The 25,196-nt window shown below is 43.2% G+C and overlaps 2 protein-coding genes across 2 annotated transcripts; one reads left to right on the forward strand and one right to left on the reverse strand.

The window, feature by feature from the left end:
- Positions 1 to 5,847: 5,847 nt before the first annotated feature.
- On the reverse strand, positions 5,848 to 7,434 carry LOC121562984 (SCL-interrupting locus protein homolog). The gene is made up of 2 exons (XM_045219449.1): positions 7,408 to 7,434; positions 5,848 to 7,118 (listed from the first exon to the last, which is right to left on the reverse strand). Exon 2 carries the CDS (start codon positions 7,058 to 7,060, stop codon positions 6,398 to 6,400), a length of 663 nt encoding a protein of 220 aa, XP_045075384.1. The 5' UTR covers positions 7,061 to 7,118; positions 7,408 to 7,434; the 3' UTR covers positions 5,848 to 6,397.
- A 9,987-nt stretch (positions 7,435 to 17,421) lies between these two features.
- On the forward strand, positions 17,422 to 18,565 carry LOC123488545. The gene is made up of 2 exons (XM_045219450.1): positions 17,422 to 17,987; positions 18,203 to 18,565. Exons 1-2 carry the CDS (start codon positions 17,440 to 17,442, stop codon positions 18,540 to 18,542), a joined length of 888 nt encoding a protein of 295 aa, XP_045075385.1. The 5' UTR covers positions 17,422 to 17,439; the 3' UTR covers positions 18,543 to 18,565.
- Positions 18,566 to 25,196: the final 6,631 nt, after the last annotated feature.

The raw sequence follows: 25,196 nt of genomic DNA on the forward strand, positions 1-25,196 counted from the left end.
TCAAACAGACTCCAACCTCTCCACAATGTGGCCAAGACCAGAGAGCTGTGTAAGGACATCAGGGATAAAATTGTAGACCTGCACAAGGCTGGGCTGGGCTACAGGACAATAGGCAAGCAGCTTGGTGAGAAGGCAACAACTGTTGGCGCAATTATTAGAAAATGGAAGAAGTTCAAGATGACGGTTTACTTGTGTCATGCACAAAGTAGATGTCCTAACCGACTTGCCAAAACTATAGTTTGTTAACAAGAAATTTGTGGAGTGTTTGAAAAACGAGTTTTAATGGCTCCAACCTAAGTGTATGTAAACATCAGACTCCGTCAAGTTAGAGATGATTCTGAAGTATTTTCCTCCTAAGTCATGGAACTGGGTGACGTCAACAGTGTTGTTCAGGTAAGGACAGAGACCTCTATCCAGGACCTGTGTAATAACTGCCAGAAAAGATGGTCTGAACTCAGCAATAGACACCCACAAAGATGGCCCACAATAGACAACCACATACCACAACCATAGACACTTCCACAGCATTTGATTAAGGCAGCGCTGCTCCAGTGGTCTCAGGAGTCCCTCACAGGTTAAAGGGGCCATCTGGGAGCCGCCCACTGAGAGAAGACCCAGGACAACAGTGACGCACATCGCCAGCATCATACAGTATCTCAATATGTCTCATTATAATGTCTCAACCCACTGGGCACGCACTGGCTGAATCAATGTTGTTTCAACTAGTTTGTCAACGTATTGTGACGTGATATCAACGTGGAAAATACATTGGATTTGAAAAAAGTAATCAACCAGTACCTTTTTCATCTAATTTTAACCAGCTTTGTAAACATTGAAATTAGGGTAAAACTTCAACTTAAATACATTGTTACATCAATCTAATTTCAACATAATCATCAGAACTACAGGATGTATACGTTGAAATTGCGTAGACAATCCCACATAGAAACGTAAAAAATATTTTTCATCCTGTATTGAATTGGGTGGTTGAAATTATGTTGAATTTTAGATTTGTTTAAACATATTTTATTTGACCTTTCAATGTTGATAGTAAAATGGTGTGTTTGACTCAACGCCATTGTTTGAACGTCATGCTATCAACCTAAATAAAGAGGTATATTGAAATAAAACGTTTAGCTACAGTCAATGCGTTCTGCCTGAACAGTGACGTCTACGAGGGGTAATGCACTTCAGTTAGAACAAGTCCACCATCCAAATGTCTACCTTTGCATACCCTGCTACGCTTTAGGAAAGAAGATGTGTTCTTTTCAGCTGAGCTATCATGACAACACATTTAGACATTGATCAGCTTCCATACTCATTTGCGTAGACTACCTAAATAACGTTGAATAGTTGAAAGTAACTCCTCTACATTTTCTTACACAAGCTGTATGTGAATGTAAATTCGGAGTGAGGTTGGGTTGATGAAGGCTATATTGACATCTGATTTACCCAACAAAGGACACCATCATTTAAACTTGTAGCTAGGTATACTATCATTCATCCATGGGTGACTGGATCTTTGGAAGTTTAGAAGTAGTTACCATTAGCGCTATAAATATGATGCTAAATTCATGATATTAATAATCCACTTTTATCTTTGGATATTGTCTTGTATATGAAGGCTGGTTGGTTGATTTCAAATGTAATCTACAAGTTATTAATATGTTGGATTCACATCTCTATTCAACCAAAAATCTAAGTTGAAGAATAGGACTAAATCAAATCAAACTTTATTTGAAGTGCATTTAAAGTTTGATTTGATTTAGTGCTATTCTTTAACTTAGATTTTTGGTTGAGATGGAGCCATGAATCCAACATATCAATAATGTATTTGTAGACAAACTGCTTGGATAGTATATATACTCAATATTATGAATAACATATATAAAAGACAATATCCAAACGTAAAAGTTTATTATTAACATAATGAATTATATGGCTAGTGGTAACTACTTCTAAACTTCCAAAGATCCAATCAACCATGCTTCATGTTGAAATGATGGTATCCTTTGTGCAAAGCAGATGCCACTGTAGCCTACATAAACCCAACCTTACTCCTAATTTTCTTTCACATACTGCTTGTGTAAGAAAAGTTAGAGGAGTTACTTTCAACTAGTCAATGTTTAGGCAGTGTATGCAAATGAGTATGGAAGCTGATCAACATCTAAATGTGTTGACACGATGGCTAAGCTGAATCAAGCACAGCTTGTTTCCAAAGCTAAGCAGGATATATATATAGAGGGAGGCATCTGGATGGTCGACTTGTTATGACTGAAGTGCATTACCCCTCATATACCAGTAGGCGTCAATGTTGGCTTCCAATTTTATTTCAATGTACCTCTTTATTTAGGTTGATGGCATAACATTGAAACAATGACATTGATTCAAACATACCACATTACTATCGACATTGAAACAAGGTCAAATATAATGTCTTATCAAATATGAAATTCAACATAATATCAACCACCCAATATATATATATATATATATATATATATATATATATATATATATATATATATACAGTGCCTTCGGAATGTATTCAGACCCCTTGACTCTTTCCACATTTTGTTATGTTACAGTCTTATTCTAAAATTGACTTGAGATGTTTCTACAACTTGATTGGAGTCCACCTGTGGCAAATTCAATTGATTGGACATGTTTTGGAAAGGCCTGTCTATATAAGGTCCCACAGTTGACAGTGCATGTCAGAGCAAAAACCAAGCCATGAGGTTGAACAAATTGTCCGTAGAGCGCCGAGACAGGATTGTGTCGAGGCACAGATCTGGGAAGGGTACCAAAATATTTCTGCAGCATTGAAGGTCCCCAAGAACACAGTGGCCTCCATCATTCTTGAATGGCAGAAGTTTGGAACCACCAAGACTCTTCCTAGAGCTGGCCGCCCGGCCAAACTGAGCAATCGGGGAGAAGGGCCTTGGTCAGGAGGTGACCAAGAACCCGATGGTCCCTCTGACAGAGCTCTAGAGTTCCTCTGTGGAGATGGGAGAACCTTCCAGAAGAACAACCATCTCTGCAGCACTCCACCAATCAGGCCTTTGTGGTAGAGTGGCCAGACTGAAGCCACTCCTCAGTAAAAGGCACATGACAGCATGCTTGGAGTTTGCCGAAAGGCACCTAAAGACTCTCAGACCATGAGAAACAAGATTCTCTGGTCTGATAAAACCAAGATTGAACTCTTTTGCCTGAATGCCAAGCGTCACGTCTGGAGGAAACCTGGCACCATCCCTACGGTGAAGCATGGTGGTGGTAACATCATGCCGTGGGGATGTTTTCCACAATTCTATGTGGAATTTTCAACTACATTTCAACATATACATAGTTCTGATGATTATGTTGAAATTAGATTGATGTAACAACCTGTTAGTCAGGTTAAGTTAATGTGTTTAGGTTTTACCCTAATTTCAATGTTTACAAAGCTGGTTGAAATTAGATGAGAACAGTCCCGGTTGATGATTTTTTTTCAAATATATTTCCACAATATGTTGACAAATTACGTTGAAACAACGTTGATTCAACCAGTGTGTGCCCAGCGGGATGTTACCACTGGACATATGGAGCTGAACAGATAACCTTTTTGATTTGCAGTAGGGGGAATTGCATTGAATCAAATGATTAATGTACAATTATTTAACACCAGTAAGAGAGGGGTGCCCCTAGTGATGTTGATGATGTCAATTATGCCACCACATCAGATGTGGGGTATCACCTTTGGGGTCTGAATTCAGTGGAACAATATTCAATCAAAACTGCGAGATGAGAATTCTTTGATTAGAACTTAGATGTCAACATACAATTCAAATTCTCATCATATAGATGTCACAAAGGTTACATGATTTGGAATGTTTACCGTTACCATGCAAACCTGTTTGTTAGTTCCAATTCTACATTTTTTAATGTAAAATTCTCATTATCAAAATGAAGAAAGCAGGTAAAACATGGTTTCGAGCTTGGTGTTCTTTTTTCTTTGTATGCTGCTTTAGCACCACCGAGACCAAAACCAGAACCAGAACTAGAAATGGAAGAAAACAGCGAAAGATCAAAGAGACTGAATTTATCGAATTGACTGACCTTGGGAAAAACACTTCATTCAATGGATCATGCAAACTATCTAGCACAACAAAGAATGAATCACCTGAGACATTCAAAAAGGACACTCCAACAAGCAGCAAGACCTCAAATAATACCTTGAACAAAGAGTCACCTGGTCACCTTTCTGTTGAGGACTGTAAGGCCCAGCCTTTTACCCGACCAACCCTTCTCCGCAAAAGGAGAGTCCACTTATTCTCCAGTTTGGTCCATTGCTAGATTACACAGCTGACCATTGGCCATACTTCCCTCCAAACCTCCTGCCCTCACCACCCCTGGAGCAAAACACAACCATGACAGAGGAGATCTTTGGTGATCTCGCCCTGCTCAAGCCTGGTCAGTCCATGGGAGATGCCTGGAACACTTCAGACATTAGGTAAACATCATTACAGCGAATACTGCATTATGGTACTTGTATGATCTTTTAATTTAATGACCCAATAGAATTCAATAGTTCTGATTTCCCTTGAAGACTATGAAAAAGGTAGTCTGGTCCCATACTGTACGATGATAGTTGTCTACAGCACATCCAGTACAGTATGGAACCAGACCAGGAACAAGGTGTTACGTCAGGCTGTGTGTATCCCATAGAGCGGAAGAACCTTGTCGTCTTGAGGTTATGAAGAACCAGACAGGCCTGTGGGGCAGCAGTGTGCAACGCCAGCCTCAGCAGACTTCACCAGGCAATCACCTCAGCCACGCCCTGGGCCAGTATCTGGACTCCACCACCATACCGATGACCTCTGACCTCCAGAAACTGGGCCTGGCCTCTGATTTCATGAAGGTGCCTGAGGAGACGCTGTTTATAGAGGTGTGGGACCTCGGGGAGTGCGCAGGGGACCATCGCTATAAGGCCAAGTGGGCAATTACCGAGGAGCACGGCATTGTGCTAGACCAGGGCACCTGGCTGCAGAATGATGACAACTGGTGAAACCACACATGAAAGATGTTGGTGAACAATTATCTTCACTTCACGATTCATAAGTGTGAAAACATTAAAATACTTTATTCCGGCATTCCTTTTATTCTTTAATCCCTCCAACTTTGTATCCAGTACTAGAATACTCCTGCAGCTGCATTACTACATGGATGAGTGAAAACTGTAGTTCTGGTAAACAGATGTGATGGAGAGAGAAATCAGTGACAGGTGCAGGGATAGGATGAATATATCTGAGCTACACTCTTACTCTGTGCCGACATGCTGTTAGCATATGAGATTAACCACATTTTCCATTGAGCCCAGAATAGGCCATTCCCCCACAACATTAGCTTTAACCAGGAGCCTAGTTCTAGCACAGATAAGCAACATTTCACAATTGAAATCTCTAGTACTTCTCTCAATTTCTTCTATATATGCCTGTTGTGACATGGCAATTTTTTGAAGAGCGGTGAGGAGAGGTTAACAGTGTCTGTCGGAGGGGTGTGAAAATACTGCAGGGATTGAAGGCTGAAGGCTGAAGGCTGGGTTGGGGTGGGCATTGGGGGGACTGTAGAGGGCTAACTAAATAGAACACAAATGTACATTCACAAAAGAAAGAAACAACCTTCTGTGGAAAACGTAAATGAATCAGGTACATATTTATTGAGGCAATCTTAAATAGAAAGTTCAAGTTGGAAATGAGAAATAATGCTCGAGGCATTTCATGTAAACACACACAAGAAAAACAATGCAGCATGAAAGAAACGTAAATATTTACAACATTAAAACGGAGAAGTACAACAATTTGGCATGAATGTAGTCTGTTTCACCATGTAATCAGACTTTAAAAAATCCCAACATTGACTATAAATAGGTGCACATCAATTACCACGAGATTGGTATAGTGGTTATCAATAAACGGCCAAACTGTAAATTAAATAGCTTTTACAACGGTTCAGACAATTGGCATCCATGGCATGTTGAAAATCAAAAGCATTTAAAATAAAAATAGATAAAAAGGACCTAGCTGCCACCATTGAAAAGAGCTACATCATGACACTACACCCTCCTCCAAGTGGTAGTAGTAGAAAGAGGAGAATCATTTTGCTCACAGACAAAAGAGCACTGTGGTGATTTGGTAACAATCTCTGTCAATCAGCGGTCACACACACATGTATACATTACAATGAGCACCATGAAGATTAAAATAAAGAGGCATAATTGTTTTTATTGTAAACAAAAATGTATGGAAGCATTTAAAAACCTCTTACTAAGGAAACAAGCAAACTGACAAATCCCAATGGATTCGACAATACATTTCATTTGTCATTTTGAGTTCCCTTTGCATTAGTTCCCATGGGTCCTTTAGAAGAGTTTCGGCAGCTGTCGAAGTCTACTTAGGTCCAAGAAATTTCCCATCGACCCTTCTGGTTGAGGACACTCCCTCTGCATTTTTCCAAAAGATGGCCGCTGTTTGGCGCCATTCTCCTTCTCCAAACTGTGTTTGGCGCCGCGGGCCAAAAGCTGCATTTTAGGACGCAAGTCTCTGAGTAGCTGGCTTTGAGAGTCTGCATGCAGTGCCTGGGGGTGGACAGGGTCGGAGTGGGGCAACTCGTTTGTGATGTTTTTCAGAACCAAACCTTTGTGCTCCCACTCTCCTAGTCCTTCTTGTTCCGGTTGAACATGGAACTGTACAGTGTATCCCATCTCCGATTGCTCCCCCTCGGCCCTCTCCTCCTCCTCACTCCCGCTCCCCTCCTCTATCAGCCCGTATCTCTTCATGTACTTGCGGGTGGCTAAAGACATGTTGTTCGGAGACAGAATACTGCTCTGTCCCATGGCGCTCTTCTCCGTTGGGGGCTTCTCTGAGAGCAGTGTGCAGGGGCTGAACCTGGGACGGGCCCCGGGGGGCTGTTGCCCTCCCCCTACAGAGAGCCTGGAGAGCTGCTGGTCGCTTAGGTATCGGAGGGCGATGGCGTTGGCCTCCAGGCTGAGGTCCACGCTGCCGCCCCACATGCTGGTCCCCATCGACTCTGGGAGGGTCAGTCTGCTGATGACCGCCTCTGGGTTGATGCCGGCCAGGGTACTGGGGAGAAGGAAACGGAAGCTGCATTTTAAATCAAAGTTACAGGAACACCTTCTGCATAATGTAACCTACGTAGCTAAATTATGTCGAGCTTACATGAGAATGAGCAAGAAAGTAAGAGAAACAGCCACTGTAATGGCCCCTATTGTCATGTTAGAATGGCTGTAACCATCATAACGGGTCCATTTCCCACAACTGAAACATCCTCTTGTTATACCATAATACTACTACCTCTATGACCTATGTGCAAAGATGGTCAAGTAAACCTGAAACTTCAAGGCAAACATACCTGGCACTCTCTACAGAGCTGCGCGTGGTCTTGACCCCCGGGGTCGGCAGAGTCCAGGTCCACGTTGACCCCTAGCTGCTGCAGCTGGCGCAGCGTGGCGTGGAGCACCTGGTCCCTTCCTCCTGACTGCTGCTCTACTTTGGGCTCCGGCCTCCGGGAGCTGACGGGAACAGGGCTAGGGGATGACTGCTGGGACTGACAGTGGGACACTTGTCTAGGGGACAAGCTGTGTCTCTCTCGTAGTGTGTACGAGGTGCTTCGATCTTCTTCCTCTTTGACCTCCTCGTTCACTGATCCCTGGAGACGGCTGTTCACTTGGCCCTGTGGAAGGATGAAGAACGTCAGATCTTTATTTATAAGCGCTTTTCATATGTTTAGGTCCAAGCGACAGATAGTCAAAGGGATTTCACAGGAGGGAGGCTGGCCACATAACATGTTGTATTAAGCATTTCACTGCAATACTAGGTTCTGTTGAAACATTCTCCAAAAGAAGTATACCAGGATGAAAGACGGTGCAAATACAAATACATAGCCTAATTACTTGGAGCCATGCTCATAAGTATATTTTTTTCTTCCGCAAATCATGGTCTCCTGTTGACATACATGGAGCAAATAAAAGTCCATATAAAAGATGACTCTTACCAGTAGATCCTGATAAAACCGCTGATCGTCCTCCACCGCCCTGGGCTCCTGACTCTTGGTGCCGTCCCTCTGTGGAGACTGGGACTGGTAGTACATGCTGGCACTCTCCCCCAACACTGGACTCTGGAAAGAACAGTCTCCAAATGCTGACTGATTCCTGCAGGAAATGCACAAAAACACATGCTGTTCATACTACAGTTAAAATACTTTACTTAAATGGCCACAAGGTGGCACCAGTGTTCAGATGGTGTTCAGCGGGTGAGCCGTCACAGTTGGTGACAGAAGTGGTATCACACTTCTGACGCCAGTTGTGAGGGCTCACCCTCACGTGCATATTTTCACATCACCCATGTTCTCCTGTGGCTGGGTTTCAGATTGAAAGCTTGGTCTATTCCATTCAATCACTGAAGCCTCGTTCTTGTGAAATGGAGGGAGTAAAATGGTGTAAACTGCCCGTTCAGAGTTCTAGGTGGTGAACTACAACCATTACTTTCTTGCATTCTTCCAGTCAATTCAAATTGAGGGCTGGGCCAATGGAAGAAAACAAGCGTTCAGTTTGAAATGCAGCCAACCGTTCTCTTACCTCTGGTGCGTTGACTGGTTGGATGGTGTGCCTGACACCCGTCTCTCTCTGACCCCGCTCTCTTCTTCCGAGCCATCTATGTGCCTGCTGTGGGTAAGGCTGGCACTGCCAGAGCTCCGACTAGAGGAGGCCCTGCTGCCATCGGGAGCGCCAGGCCCTGTGTCGGTGTGCCACTCTGGCTGTGGGCGCTCCTCATCGCGAGCAGGGGCATCGACAGGGACGCCCCAGTACAGACTAGCACCTACACAGCAGGGAGAGATGCAGTTAGTCAACTAAGGGTGCGTTTGTAAATTCACTCTGGCCATCTACTCCGATTTCAGAGCACTCTCGTCTGAGTGTGCCAGAGCGCAGAATAACTGATGAATTTACGAACTCGTTGAATATGACCAGTGTCAGTAAACGTCAGCAAAAAAACATAATACAGTTGTTGCCAACAGCACAGTTAGTCAAATAAAGTAAAATGTTATTGGTCACATACACATACAGGGGCAGCTCAATAAATTAGAATATTGTGGAAAAGTTAAGTAATTTCAATAATTCAACTGACAAAGTGAAACTCATATATATCGTGGATTAATTACACAAAAAGTGAAATAGTTCAAGGCTGTATTTTTTAAAAATCTTGATGATTACGGCTTACAGCTCATGAAAACTCCAAATTCAGTATCTCAGAAAATTTGAATATGACATAATACAGACATCTCTGCCTTCTGAAAAGTATGTTCTTGTACATGCAGTCAGTACTTGGTTGGGGCTCCTTATGCATGAATCACTGCATCTATGCGGCATGGCATGGAGTCTATCAGCCTGTGGCACTGCTGAGGGGTTATGGAAACCCAGGTTGCTTCGATAGCGGCCTTCAGCTCATCTGCATTGTTGGGTCTCGTGTCGCTCATCTTCCTCTTGACAATACCCCATAAATTCTCTATGGGGTTCAGATCAGGCGAGTTTGCTGGCCAATCAAGCACAGTAATCCCATGGTCATTGAACCAGGTATTGGGACCTTTGGCAGTGTGGGCAGGTGCCAAGTCCTGCTGGAAAATGAAATCAGCATCTCCATAAAGCTTGTCAGCAGAAAGGAAGCATGAAGTGCTCTAACATTTCCTGGTAGACGGCTGAGTTGACTTTGGACTTGATGAAACACAGTGGACCAACACCAGAAGATGACATGGCTCCCCAAATCATCACTGACTGTGGAAACTTCACACTGGACTTCAAGCAACTTGGATTCTGTGCCTCTCCACTCTTCCTCCAGACTCTGGGACCTTGATTGCCAAATTAAATGCAAAATGTACTTTAATCTGAAAAGAGGACTTTGGACCACTGAGCGACAGACCAGTTATTTTTCTCCTTAGCCCAGGTAAGACGCTTCTGACGTTGGCTCTGGTTCAGGAGTGGCTTGACACGAGGAATGCGACAGTTGTAGCCCATTTCCTGGATACGTCTGTGCGTGGTGGCTCTTGATGCACTGACTCCTGCCTCAGTCCACTCCTTGACAATCCTCTCAAGGCTCCGGTTATCCCTGTTGCTTGTGCACCTTTTCCTACCACACGTCTTCCTTCCACTCGAATTTCCATGAATATGCTTGGAAACAGCACTCTGTGAACAGCCAGCTTCTTTAGCAATGAATTTTTGATGCTTTCCCTCCTTGTGGAGGTTGTTGATGACTGTCTTCCGCACAACTGTCAAGTCAGCAGGCTTCCCCATGATTGTGATGCCTACTGAACTGGACAGAGACCATTTAAAGGCTCAGGAAACCTTTGCAGGTGTTTTGAGTTAGTTAGCTGTTTAGAGTGTGACACCTTGAGTCTACAATATTGAACTTTTTCACAATATTCACATTTTGGGGTTTTCATGAGCTGTAAGCCGCAATCATCAAGATTAAAACAAATACAGCCTTGAACTACTTCACTTTTTGTGTAATTAATCCACAATATATGAGTTTCACTTTGTCAGTTGAATTATTGAAATTACTTAACTTTTCCACAATATTCTAATTTATTGAGCTGCACCTGTATTTAGCAAATGTTATTGCGGGTGTAGTGAAATGCTTGTGTTCCTAGCTCCAACAGTGCAGTAGTATCTAACAACAGTGCAGTAGTAACGAACGCTCTAGATAACCAGCTCTGCTAGGGCAAGTAAAATGGTCAGAGGGAGATTCTCTCATTTGTATCTGGAAGTAGCTAGCAAGCTAGCCAACTTTAGCCAGTTAGCTTGGGTGCTTGACTGCCGTCGTGAGGAACGCTCGGATCAACCCTACTCCTCGGCCAGAGCGTCCAGTGTGCGCTCTGAACGCTCCGAGAGCGAAACACTGAATTTACAAACGGACAATATGACAACGCTCTGAATCTACGCCCAGAACGCAGTCTGGCACTCCAGAGTGAATTTACGAACATACCCTATATGTGTAGTAAGCAAAATGTCTTATCAAGACAGTTACACAACAAAAGAGTAACCATAGGTGTATTGATACTGTGTATTGATACTGGTTAGTCCGAATTCACTTTTTCTATTCAGGAGACCTGGACAAAAAAAAAGGCCATGTTCTCAGTAGATCGCAAATGAACCATAAAGTGAGAAATACGATTTTCACAGTGCTTGAAGAGACTAGAGCGTCACACGGTCTTGCAAAAACAAGCACAGTTCGAAACGGGAAAGTGATAGGCCTAGAATTGGATCAAAATGCAGTGGATAGACAAACAATGACCAAGATTGCCAGAAGCGGTGATGAATGAGTCCAGTACCTGTGCCAACAGCGATGCTAACACTTCTCTTGGTCTGTTGTCCTGGGGAGGTCTGTGTCTGGATGGCTGCCTGCTCAGTGGATGGAGAGGAGCTCTCTCCTTTCCCTTGGGCCTCAAGTAGCTTCTGGATCTGAAATCAACAGGGTAAGAAAGGTTGAGAACTCCTATTCTTTAAGATTGTGTAATTTGGTACAGTGTCTGATATCCACAATGACACGGTGAAGCATGGTGGTGGCAGCATCATGCTGTGGGATGTTTTTCAGCGGCAGGGACTGGGAGACCAGTCAGGATCGAGGGAAAGAGGAACGGAGCAAAGTACAGAGAGATCCTTGATGAAAACCTGCTCCAGAGCGCTCAGGACCTCAGACTGGGGCGAAGGTTCACCTTCCAACAGGACAACAACCCTAAGCACACAGCCAAGACAACGCAGGAGTGGCTTCGGGACAAGTCTCTGAATGTCCTTGAGTGATCCAGCCAGACCCCGGACTTGAACCCGATTGAACATCTCTGGAGAGACCTGAAAATAGCTGTGGAGCGACGCTCCTGTTTTTGCTTTGTCATTATGGGGTATTGTGTGTAGATTGATGAGGGGGAAAAAAACATTTTATCAATTTTAGAATAAGGCTGTAATGTAACAAAATGTGGAAAAGGTCAAGGGATCTGAATACTTTCCGAATGCACTGTAGCTCTCCCACAAGAAGACTCAAAATATGAACCCTTTAAGACTTAGGTACAACAGCCAGAATAAGACAAGTGAAAGTTATTTAGTCTGTTTTTGTATGGATGTCAATGAGAGCATATCGAATTTGTAAAAAAAAAAAAAAAAACTGTCTTATTTGCTGCGTGAGGTTTATTTGATCTAATAGAAGTTTCGTAATGCTTAAGTTGTGACGAGTTTACTGATATAAGTAGAACATGTGACATCCAGGCAATTTTGAGAAAAAACACTTTAAATCAGAGTTGTCTCGAGATGGCTATGCATATTCATGGTATGAGGCTAGTAGCATAGCATCTCTCTCAATTGAACACAGGCGGTTGACGTCAACAACCCTTATTGAATATTTAAAAAATAATTACAATAATGAGATGTATCCACTAATCCAAATAAAGGATAGGCGGGAGCTAGACAGCCCGCCATGCCGCTTTGTGGACAACGACTCCCATTGTTAGGGCGGAGAGACTTATCTTTTCAGGATATTCATAATCTTTGCTAGCAGTGAGCACTCACTCACTCACACCATCACAAAAAGGAGCATGAGGGAAGCCCTACAATATTACGTTTTTCTAAGTAGTGAGAACACTCGGGAACAGGCAATGTTAAAAAGTCATCTTTAGACATGTTTTACTTGGCTTAAATGTAGTTTTGTAATTGACTAAAACAAGCAGACAAAAATAATGGGGTAACCATAGTATCAGGACAAGACCCAGATGCAGACAGTTCGAATCACAGATGTTTATACAAAACAGGGGGCAGGCAAAGGACAGGTCAAGGGCAGGCAGAGGTCAGTAATCCAGGGCAGAGTCACAAAGGTACAGAACGGCAGGCAGGGTCAGGGCAGGCGGAATGGTCAGAAATCCAAGGCAGCTTTAAACAGGTACAGAACGGCAGGCAGACTCAGACTAGAAAACAGCAACTAGAAAAACTCGAAAACGGGAAAACACGCTGGTAAGACTTGACGGGACAAGACGAACTGGCAACAGACAAACAGAAAACACTGGTATAAATGGGGACAAATGGGAGACACCTGGTGGGGAGTGGAGACAAACACAAGACAGTTGAAACAGATCAGGGCGTGACACATACAGTGGGGAGAACAAGTATTTGATACACTGCCGATTTTTCAGGTTTTCCAACTTACAAAGCATGTAGAGGTCTGTAATTTTTATCATAGGTACACTTCAACTGTGAGAGACGGAATCTAAAACAAAAATCCAGAAAATCACATTGTATGATTTTTAAGTAATTAATTTGCATTTCATTGCATGACATAAGTATTTGATCACCTACCAACCAGTAAGAATTCCGGCTCTCACAGACCTGTTAGTTTTTCTTTAAAAAGCCCTCCTGTTCTCCACTCATTACCTTTATTAACTGCACCTGTTTGAACTCGTTACCTGTATAAAAGACACCTGTCCACACACTCAATTAAACAGACTCCAACCTCTCCACAATGTGGCCAAGACCAGAGAGCTGTGTAAGGACATCAGGGATAAAATTGTAGACCTGCACAAGGCTGGGCTGGGCTACAGGACAATAGGCAAGCAGCTTGGTGAGAAGGCAACAACTGTTGGCGCAATTATTAGAAAATGGAAGAAGTTCAAGATGACGGTTTACTTGTGTCATGCACAAAGTAGATGTCCTAACCGACTTGCCAAAACTATAGTTTGTTAACAAGAAATGTGTGGAGTGTTTGAAAAACGAGTTTTAATGGCTCCAACCTAAGTGTATGTAAACATCAGACTCCGTCAAGTTAGAGATGATTCTGAAGTATTTTCCTCCTAAGTCATGGAACTGGGTGACGTCAACAGTGTTGTTCAGGTAAGGACAGAGACCTCTATCCAGGACCTGTGTAATAACTGCCAGAAAAGATGGTCTGAACTCAGCAATAGACACCCACAAAGATGGCCCACAATAGACAACCACATACCACAACCATAGACACTTCCACAGCATTTGATTAAGGCAGCGCTGCTCCAGTGGTCTCAGGAGTCCCTCACAGGTTAAAGGGGCCATCTGGGAGCCGCCCACTGAGAGAAGACCCAGGACAACAGTGACGCACATCGCCAGCATCATACAGTATCTCAATATGTCTCATTATAATGTCTCAACCCACTGGGCACGCACTGGCTGAATCAATGTTGTTTCAACTAGTTTGTCAACGTATTGTGACGTGATATCAACGTGGAAAATACATTGGATTTGAAAAAAGTAATCAACCAGTACCTTTTTCATCTAATTTTAACCAGCTTTGTAAACATTGAAATTAGGGTAAAACTTCAACTTAAATACATTGTTACATCAATCTAATTTCAACATAATCATCAGAACTACAGGATGTATACGTTGAAATTGCGTAGACAATCCCACATAGAAACGTAAAAAATATGTTTCATCCTGTATTGAATTGGGTGGTTGAAATTATGTTGAATTTTAGATTTGTTTAAACATATTTTATTTGACCTTTCAATGTTGATAGTAAAATGGTGTGTTTGACTCAACGCCATTGTTTGAACGTCATGCTATCAACCTAAATAAAGAGGTATATTGAAATAAAACGTTTAGCTACAGTCAATGCGTTCTGCCTGAACAGTGACGTCTACGAGGGGTAATGCACTTCAGTTAGAACAAGTCCACCATCCAAATGTCTACCTTTGCATACCCTGCTACGCTTTAGGAAAGAAGATGTGTTCTTTTCAGCTGAGCTATCATGACAACACATTTAGACATTGATCAGCTTCCATACTCATTTGCGTAGACTACCTAAATAACGTTGAATAGTTGAAAGTAACTCCTCTACATTTTCTTACACAAGCTGTATGTGAATGTAAATTCGGAGTGAGGTTGGGTTGATGAAGGCTATATTGACATCTGATTTACCCAACAAAGGACACCATCATTTAAACTTGTAGCTAGGTATACTATCATTCATCCATGGGTGACTGGATCTTTGGAAGTTTAGAAGTAGTTACCATTAGCGCTATAAATATGATGCTAAATTCATGATATTAATAATCCACTTTTATCTTTGGATATTGTCTTGTATATGAAGGCTGGTTGGTTGATTTCAAATGTAATCTACAAGTTATTAATATGTTGGATTCACATCTCTATTCAACCAAAAATCTAAGTTGAAGAATAGGACTAAATCAAATCGAACTTTATTTGAAGTGCATTTAAAGTTTGATTTGATTTGTGCTATTCTTTAACTTAGATTTTTGGTTGAGATGGAGCCATGAATCCAACATATCAATAATGTATTTGTAGACAAACTGCTTGGATAGTATATATACTCAATATTATGAATAACATATATAAAAGAAAATATCCAAACGTAAAAGTTTATTATTAACATAATGAATTATATGGCTAGTGGTAACTACTTCTAAACTTCCAAAGATCCAATCAACCATGCTTCATGTTGAAATGATGGTATCCTTTGTGCAAAGCAGATGCCACTGTAGCCTACATAAACCCAACCTTACTCCTAATTTTCTTTCACATACTGCTTGTGTAAGAAAAGTTAGAGGAGTTACTTTCAACTAGTCAATGTTTAGGCAGTGTATGCAAATGAGTATGGAAGCTGATCAACATCTAAATGTGTTGACACGATGGCTAAGCTGAATCAAGCACAGCTTGTTTCCAAAGCTAAGCAGGATATATATATAGAGGGAGGCATCTGGATGGTCGACTTGTTATGACTGAAGTGCATTACCCCTCATATACCAGTAGGCGTCAATGTTGGCTTCCAATTATTCAATGTACCTCTTTATTTAGGTTGATGGCATAACATTGAAACAATGACATTGATTCAAACATACCACATTACTATCTACATTGAAACAAGGTCAAATATAATGTCTTATCAAATATGAAATTCAACATAATATCAACCACCCAATATATATATATATATATATATATATATACAGTGCCTTCGGAATGTATTCAGACCCCTTGACTCTTTCCACATTTTGTTATGTTACAGTCTTATTCTAAAATTGACTTGAGATGTTTCTACAACTTGATTGGAGTCCACCTGTGGCAAATTCAATTGATTGGACATGTTTTGGAAAGGCCTGTCTATATAAGGTCCCACAGTTGACAGTGCATGTCAGAGCAAAAACCAAGCCATGAGGTTGAACAAATTGTCCGTAGAGTGCCGAGACAGGATTGTGTCGAGGCACAGATCTGGGAAGGGTACCAAAATATTTCTGCAGCATTGAAGGTCCCCAAGAACACAGTGGCCTCCATCATTCTTGAATGGCAGAAGTTTGGAACCACCAAGACTCTTCCTAGAGCTGGCCGCCCGGCCAAACTGAGCAATCGGGGGAGAAGGGCCTTGGTCAGGGAGGTGACCAAGAACCCGATGGTCCCTCTGACAGAGCTCTAGAGTTCCTCTGTGGAGATGGGAGAACCTTCCAGAAGAACAACCATCTCTGCAGCACTCCACCAATCAGGCCTTTGTGGTAGAGTGGCCAGACTGAAGCCACTCCTCAGTAAAAGGCACATGACAGCATGCTTGGAGTTTGCCGAAAGGCACCTAAAGACTCTCAGACCATGAGAAACAAGATTCTCTGGTCTGATAAAACCAAGATTGAACTCTTTTGCCTGAATGCCAAGCGTCACGTCTGGAGGAAACCTGGCACCATCCCTACGGTGAAGCATGGTGGTGGTAACATCATGCTGTGGGGATGTTTTCTACAATTCTATGTGGAATTTTCAACTACATTTCAACATATACATAGTTCTGATGATTATGTTGAAATTAGATTGATGTAACAACCTGTTAGTCAGGTTAAGTTAATGTGTTTAGGTTTTACCCTAATTTCAATGTTTACAAAGCTGGTTGAAATTAGATGAGAACAGTCCCGGTTGATGATTTTTTTTTCAAATATATTTCCACAATATGTTGACAAATTACGTTGAAACAACGTTGATTCAACCAGTGTGTGCCCAGCGGGATGTTACCACTGGACATATGGAGCTGAACAGATAACCTTTTTGATTTGCAGTAGGGGGAATTGCATTGAATCAAATGATTAATGTACAATTATTTAACACCAGTAAGAGAGGGGTGCCCCTAGTGATGTTGATGATGTCAATTATGCCACCACATCAGATGTGGGGTATCACCTTTGGGGTCTGAATTCAGTGGAACAATATTCAATCAAAACTGCGAGATGAGAATTCTTTGATTAGAACTTAGATGTCAACATACAATTCAAATTCTCATCATATAGATGTCACAAAGGTTACATGATTTGGAATGTTTACCGTTACCATGCAAACCTGTTTGTTAGTTCCAATTCTACATTTTTTAATGTAAAATTCTCATTATCAAAATGAAGAAAGCAGGTAAAACATGGTTTCGAGCTTGGTGTTCTTTTTTCTTTGTATGCTGCTTTAGCACCACCGAGACCAAAACCAGAACCAGAACTAGAAATGGAAGAAAACAGCGAAAGATCAAAGAGACTGAATTTATCGAATTGACTGACCTTGGGAAAAACACTTCATTCAATGGATCATGCAAACTATCTAGCACAACAAAGAATGAATCACCTGAGACATTCAAAAAGGACACTCCAACAAGCAGCAAGACCTCAAATAATACCTTGAACAAAGAGTCACCTGGTCACCTTTCTGTTGAGGACTGTAAGGCCCAGCCTTTTTACCCGACCAACCCTTCTCCGCAAAAGGAGAGTCCACTTATTCTCCAGTTTGGTCCATTGCTAGATTACACAGCTGACCATTGGCCATACTTCCCTCCAAACCTCCTGCCCTCACCACCCCTGGAGCAAAACACAACCATGACAGAGGAGATCTTTGGTGATCTCGCCCTGCTCAAGCCTGGTCAGTCCATGGGAGATGCCTGGAACACTTCAGACATTAGGTAAACATCATTACAGCGAATACTGCATTATGGTACTTGTATGATCTTTTAATTTAATGACCCAATAGAATTCAATAGTTCTGATTTCCCTTGAAGACTATGAAAAAGGTAGTCTGGTCCCATACTGTACGATGATAGTTGTCTACAGCACATCCAGTACAGTATGGAACCAGACCAGGAACAAGGTGTTACGTCAGGCTGTGTGTATCCCATAGAGCGGAAGAACCTTGTCGTCTTGAGGTTATGAAGAACCAGACAGGCCTGTGGGGCAGCAGTGTGCAACGCCAGCCTCAGCAGACTTCACCAGGCAATCACCTCAGCCACGCCCTGGGCCAGTATCTGGACTCCACCACCATACCGATGACCTCTGACCTCCAGAAACTGGGCCTGACCTCTGATTTCATGAAGGTGCCTGAGGAGACGCTGTTTATAGAGGTGTGGGACCTCGGGGAGTGCGCAGGGGACCATCGCTATAAGGCCAAGTGGGCAATTACCGAGGAGCACGGCATTGTGCTAGACCAGGGCACCTGGCTGCAGAATGATGACAACTGGTGAAACCACACATGAAAGATGTTGGTGAACAATTATCTTCACTTCACGATTCATAAGTGTGAAAACATTAAAATACTTTATTCCGGCATTCCTTTTATTCTTTAATCCCTCCAACTTTGTATCCAGTACTAGAATACTCCTGCAGCTGCATTACTACATGGATGAGTCAAAACTGTAGTTCTGGTAAACAGATGTGATGGAGAAAGAGAAATCAGTGACAGGTGCAGGGATAGGATGAATATATCTGAGCTACACTCTTACTCTGTGCCGACATGCTGTTAGCATATGAGATTAACCACATTTTCCATTGAGCCCAGAATAGGCCATTCCCCCAACAACATTAGCTTTAACCAGGAGCCTAGTTCTAGCACAGATAAGCAACATTTCACAATTGAAATCTCTAGTACTTCTCTCAATTTCTTCTATATATGCCTGTTGTGACATGGCAATTTTTTTGAAGAGCGGTGAGGAGAGGTTAACAGTGTCTGTCGGAGGGGTGTGAAAATACTGCAGGGATTGAAGGCTGAAGGCTGAAGGCTGGGTTGGGGTGGGCATTGGGGGACTGTAGAGGGCTAACTAAATAGAACACAAATGTACATTCACAAAAGAAAGAAATAACCTTCTGTGGAAAACGTAAATGAATCAGGTACATATTTATTGAGGCAATCTTAAATAGAAAGTTCAAGTTGGAAATGAGAAATAATGCTCGAGGCATTTCATGTAAACACACACAAGAAAAACAATGCAGCATGAAAGAAACGTAAATATTTACAACATTAAAAAAGTACAACAATTTGGCATGAATGTAGTCTGTTTCACCATGTAATCAGACTTTAAAAATCCCAACATTGACTATAAATAGGTGCACATCAATTACCACGAGATTGGTATAGTGGTTATCAATAAACGGCCAAACTGTAAATTAAATAGCTTTTACAACGGTTCAGACAATTGGCATCCATGGCATGTTGAAAATCAAAAGCATTTAAAATAAAAATAGATAAAAAGGACCTAGCTGCCACCATTGAAAAGAGCTACATCATGACACTACACCCTCCAAGTGGTAGTAGTAGAAAGAGGAGAATCATTTTGCTCACAGACAAAAGAGCACTGTGGTGATTTGGTAACAATCTCTGTCAATCAGCGGTCACACACACATGTATACATTACAATGAGCACCATGAAGATTAAAATAAAGAGGCAAAATTGTTTTTATTGTAAACAAAAATGTATGGAAGCATTTAAAAACCTCTTACTAAGGAAACAAGCAAACTGACAAATCCCAATGGATTCGACAATACATTTCATTTGTCATTTTGAGTTCCCTTTGCATTAGTTCCCATGGGTCCTTTAGAAGAGTTTCGGCAGCTGTCGAAGTCTACTTAGGTCCAAGAAATTTCCCATCGACCCTTCTGGTTGAGGACCCTCCCTCTGCATTTTTCCAAAAGATGGCCGCTGTTTGGCGCCATTCTCCTTCTCCAAACTGTGTTTGGCGCCGCGGGCCAAAAGCTGCATTTTAGGACGCAAGTCTCTGAGTAGCTGGCTTTGAGAGTCTGCATGCAGTGCCTGGGGGTGGACAGGGTCGGAGTGGGGCAACTCGTTTGTGATGTTTTTCAGAACCAAACCTTTGTGCTCCCACTCTCCTAGTCCTTCTTGTTCCGGTTGAACATGGAACTGTACAGTGTATCCCATCTCCGATTGCTCCCCCTCGGCCCTCTCCTCCTCCTCACTCCCGCTCCCCTCCTCTATCAGCCCGTATCTCTTCATGTACTTGCGGGTGGCTAAAGACATGTTGTTCGGAGACAGAATACTGCTCTGTCCCATGGCGCTCTTCTCCGTTGGGGGCTTCTCTGAGAGCAGTGTGCAGGGGCTGAACCTGGGACGGGCCCTGGGGGGCTGTTGCCCTCCCCCCTACAGAGAGCCTGGAGAGCTGCTGGTCGCTTAGGTATCGGAGGGCGATGGCGTTGGCCTCCAGGCTGAGGTCCACGCTGCCGCCCCACATGCTGGTCCCCATCGACTCTGGGAGGGTCAGTCTGCTGATGACCGCCTCTGGGTTGATGCCGGCCAGGGTACTGGGGAGAAGGAAACGGAAGCTGCATTTTAAATCAAAGTTACAGGAACACCTTCTGCATAATGTAACCTACGTAGCTAAATTATGTCGAGCTTACATGAGAATGAGCAAGAAAGTAAGAGAAACAGCCACTGTAATGGCCCCTATTGTCATGTTAGAATGGCTGTAACCATCATAACGGGTCCATTTCCCACAACTGAAACATCCTCTTGTTATACCATAATACTACTACCTCTATGACCTACGTGCAAAGATGGTCAAGTAAACCTGAAACTTCAAGGCAAACATACCTGGCACTCTCTACAGAGCTGCGCGTGGTCTTGACCCCGGGGTCGGCAGAGTCCAGGTCCACGTTGACCCCTAGCTGCTGCAGCTGGCGCAGCGTGGCGTGGAGCACCTGGTCCCTTCCTCCTGACTGCTGCTCTACTTTGGGCTCCGGCCTCCGGGAGCTGACGGGAACAGGGCTAGGGGATGACTGCTGGGACTGACAGTGGGACACTTGTCTAGGGGACAAGCTGTGTCTCTCTCGTAGTGTGTACGAGGTGCTTCAATCTTCTTCCTCTTTGACCTCCTCGTTCACTGATCCCTGGAGACGGCTGTTCACTTGGCCCTGTGGAAGGATGAAGAACGTCAGATCTTTATTTATAAGCGCTTTTCATATGTTTAGGTCCAAGCGACAGATAGTCAAAGGGATTTCACAGGAGGGAGGCTGGCCACATAACATGTTGTATTAAGCATTTCACTGCAATACTAGGTTCTGTTGAAACATTCTCCAAAAGAAGTATACCAGGATGAAAGACGGTGCAAATACAAATACATAGCCTAATTATTGGAGCCATGCTCATAAGTATATATTTTTTCTTCCGCAAATCATGGTCTCCTGTTGACATACATGGAGCAAATAAAAGTCCCTATAAAAGATTACTCTTACCAGTAGATCCTGATAAAACCGCTGATCGTCCTCCACCGCCCTGGGCTCCTGACTCTTGGTGCTGTCCCTCTGTGGAGACTGGGACTGGTAGTACATGCTGGCACTCTCCCCCAACACTGGACTCTGGAAAGAACAGTCTCCAAATGCTGACTGATTCCTGCAGGAAATGCACAAAAACACATGCTGTTCATACTACGGTTAAAATACTTTACTGAAATGGCCACAAGGTGGCACTAGTGTTCAGATGGTGTTCAGCGGGTGAGCCGTCACAGTTGGTGACAGAAGTGGTATCACACTTCTGACGCCAGTTGTGAGGGCTCACCCTCACGTGCATATTTTCACATCACCCATGTTCTCCTGTGGCTGGGTTTCAGATTGAAAGCTTGGTCTATTCCATTCAATCACTGAAGCCTCGTTCTTGTGAAATGGAGGGAGTAAAATGGTGTAAACTGCCCGTTCAGAGTTCTAGGTGGTGAACTACAACCATTACTTTCTTGCATTCTTCCAGTCAATTCAAATTGAGGGCTGGGCCAATGGAAGAAAACAAGCGTTCAGTTTGAAATGCAGCCAACCGTTCTCTTACCTCTGGTGCGTTGACTGGTTGGATGGTGTGCCTGACACCCGTCTCTCTCTGACCCCGCTCTCTTCTTCCGAGCCATCTATGTGCCTGCTGTGGGTAAGGCTGGCACTGCCAGAGCTCCGACTAGAGGAGGCCCTGCTGCCATCGGGAGCGCCAGGCCCTGTGTCGGTGTGCCACTCTGGCTGTGGGGGCTCCTCATCGCGAGCAGGGGCATCGACAGGGACGCCCCAGTACAGACTAGCACCTACACAGCAGGGAGAGATGCAGTTAGTCAACTAAGGGTGCATTTGTAAATTCACTCTGGCCATCTACTCCGATTTCAGAGCACTCTCGTCTGAGTGTGCCAGAGCGCAGAATAACTGATGAATTTACGAACTCGTTGAATATGACCAGTGTCAGTAAACGTCAGCAAAAAAACATAATACAGTTGTTGCCAACAGCACAGTTAGTCAAATAAAGTAAAATGTTATTGGTCACATACACATACAGGGGCAGCTCAATAAATTAGAATATTGTGGAAAAGTTAAGTAATTTCAATAATTCAACTGACAAAGTGAAACTCATATATATCGTGGATTAATTACACAAAAAGTGAAATAGTTCAAGGCTGTATTTTTTAAAAATCTTGATGATTACGGCTTACAGCTCATGAAAACTCCAAATTCAGTATCTCAGAAAATTTGAATATGACATAATACAGACATCTCTGCCTTCTGAAAAGTATGTTCTTGTACATGCAGTCAGTACTTGGTTGGGGCTCCTTATGCATGAATCACTGCATCTATGCGGCATGGCATGGAGTCTATCAGCCTGAGGCACTGCTGAGGGGTTATGGAAACCCAGGTTGCTTCGATAGCGGCCTTCAGCTCATCTGTATTGTTGGGTCTTGTGTCGCTCATCTTCCTCTTGACAATACCCCATAAATTCTCTATGGGGTTCAGATCAGGCGAGTTTGCTGGCCAATCAAGCACAGTAATCCCATGGTCATTGAACCAGGTATTGGGACCTTTGGCAGTGTGGGCAGGTGCCAAGTCCTGCTGGAAAATGAAATCAGCATCTCCATAAAGCTTGTCAGCAAAAAGGAAGCATGAAGTGCTCTAACATTTCCTGGTAGATGGCTGAGTTGACTTTGGACTTGATGAAACACAGTGGACCAACACCAGAAGATGACATGGCTCCCCAAATCATCACTGACTGCGGAAACTTCACACTGGACTTCAAGCAACTTGGATTCTGTGCCTCTCCACTCTTCCTCCAGACTCTGGGACCTTGATTGCCAAATTAAATGCAAAATGTACTTTAATCTGAAAAGAGGACTTTGGACCACTGAGCGACAGACCAGTTATTTTTCTCCTTAGCCCAGGTCAGACGCTTCTGACGTTGGCTCTGGTTCAGGAGTGGCTTGACACGAGGAATGCGACAGTTGTAGCCCATTTCCTGGATACGTCTGTGCGTGGTGGCTCTTGATGCACTGACTCCTGCCTCAGTCCACTCCTTGACAATCCTCTCAAGGCTCCGGTTATCCCTGTTGCTTGTGCACCTTTTCCTACCACACGTCTTCCTTCCACTCGAATTTCCATGAATATGCTTGGAAACAGCACTCTGTGAACAGCCAGCTTCTTTAGCAATGAATTTTTGATGCTTTCCCTCCTTGTGGAGGTTGTTGATGACTGTCTTCCGCACAACTGTCAAGTCAGCAGGCTTCCCCATGATTGTGATGCCTACTGAACTGGACAGAGACCATTTAAAGGCTCAGGAAACCTTAGCAGGCGTTTTGAGTTAGTTAGCTGTTTAGAGTGTGACACCTTGAGTCTACAATATTGAACTTTTTCACAATATTCACATTTTGGGGTTTTCATGAGCTGTAAGCCGCAATCATCAAGATTAAAACAAATACAGCCTTGAACTACTTCACTTTTTGTGTAATTAATCCACAATATGAGTTTCACTTTGTCAGTTGAATTATTGAAATTACTTAACTTTTCCACAATATTCTAATTTATTGAGCTGCACCTGTATTTAGCAAATGTTATTGCGGGTGTAGTGAAATGCTTGTGTTCCTAGCTCCAACAGTGCAGTAGTATCTAACAACAGTGCAGTAGTATCGAACGCTCTAGATAACCAGCTCTGCTAGGGCAAGTAAAATGGTCAGAGGGAGTTTCTCTCATTTGTATCTGGAAGTAGCTAGCAAGCTAGCCAACTTTAGCCAGTTAGCTTGGGTGCTTGACTGCCGTCGTGAGGAACGCTCGGATCAACCCTACTCCTCGGCCAGAGCATCCAGTGTGCGCTCTGAACGCTCCGAGAGCGAAACACTGAATTTACAAACGGACAATATGACAACGCTCTGAATCTACGCCCAGAACGCAGTCTGGCACTCCAGAGTGAATTTACGAACATACCCTATATGTGTAGTAAGCAAAATGTCTTATCAAGACAGTTACACAACAAAAGAGTAACCATAGGTGTATTGATACTGTGTATTGATACTGGTTAGTCCAAATTCACTTTTTCTATTCAGGAGACCTGGACAAAAAAAAGGCCATGTTCTCAGTAGATCGCAAATGAACCATAAAGTGAGAAATACGATTTTCACAGTGCTTGAAGAGACTAGAGCGTCACACGGTCTTGCAAAAACAAGCACAGTTCGAAACGGGAAAGTGATAGGCCTAGAATTGGATCAAAATGCAGTGGATAGACAAACAATGACCAAGATTGCCAGAAGCGGTGATGAATGAGTCCAGTACCTGTGCCAACAGCGATGCTAACACTTCTCTTGGTCTGTTGTCCTGGGGAGGTCTGTGTCTGGATGGCTGCCTGCTCAGTGGATGGAGAGGAGCTCTCTCCTTTCCCTTGGGCCTCAAGTAGCTTCTGGATCTGAAATCAACAGAGTAAGAAAGGTTGAGAACTCCTATTCTTTAAGATTGTGTAATTTGGTACAGTGTCTGATATCCACAATGACACGGTGAAGCATGGTGGTGGCAGCATCATGCTGTGGGATGTTTTTCAGCGGCAGGGACTGGGAGACCAGTCAGGATCGAGGGAAAGAGGAACGGAGCAAAGTACAGAGAGATCCTT

This window comes from Coregonus clupeaformis, unplaced genomic scaffold, assembly GCF_020615455.1.
Source record: "Coregonus clupeaformis isolate EN_2021a unplaced genomic scaffold, ASM2061545v1 scaf2385, whole genome shotgun sequence".
NCBI lineage: Eukaryota > Metazoa > Chordata > Actinopteri > Salmoniformes > Salmonidae > Coregonus > Coregonus clupeaformis.

Bases quoted from the DNA above. Each gene is read 5' to 3' on its own strand.
- LOC123488545 (XM_045219450.1), top strand. From the start codon at position 17,440: ATGAAGAAAGCAGGTAAAACATGGTTTCGAGCTTGGTGTTCTTTTTTC. The intron at 17,988-18,202 runs GTAAACATCATT...TGTATCCCATAG, and splicing joins TGGAACACTTCAGACATTAG to AGCGGAAGAACCTTGTCGTC.
- LOC121562984 (XM_045219449.1), bottom strand. From the start codon at position 7,060: ATGGGGACCAGCATGTGGGGCGGCAGCGTGGACCTCAGCCTGGAGGCC.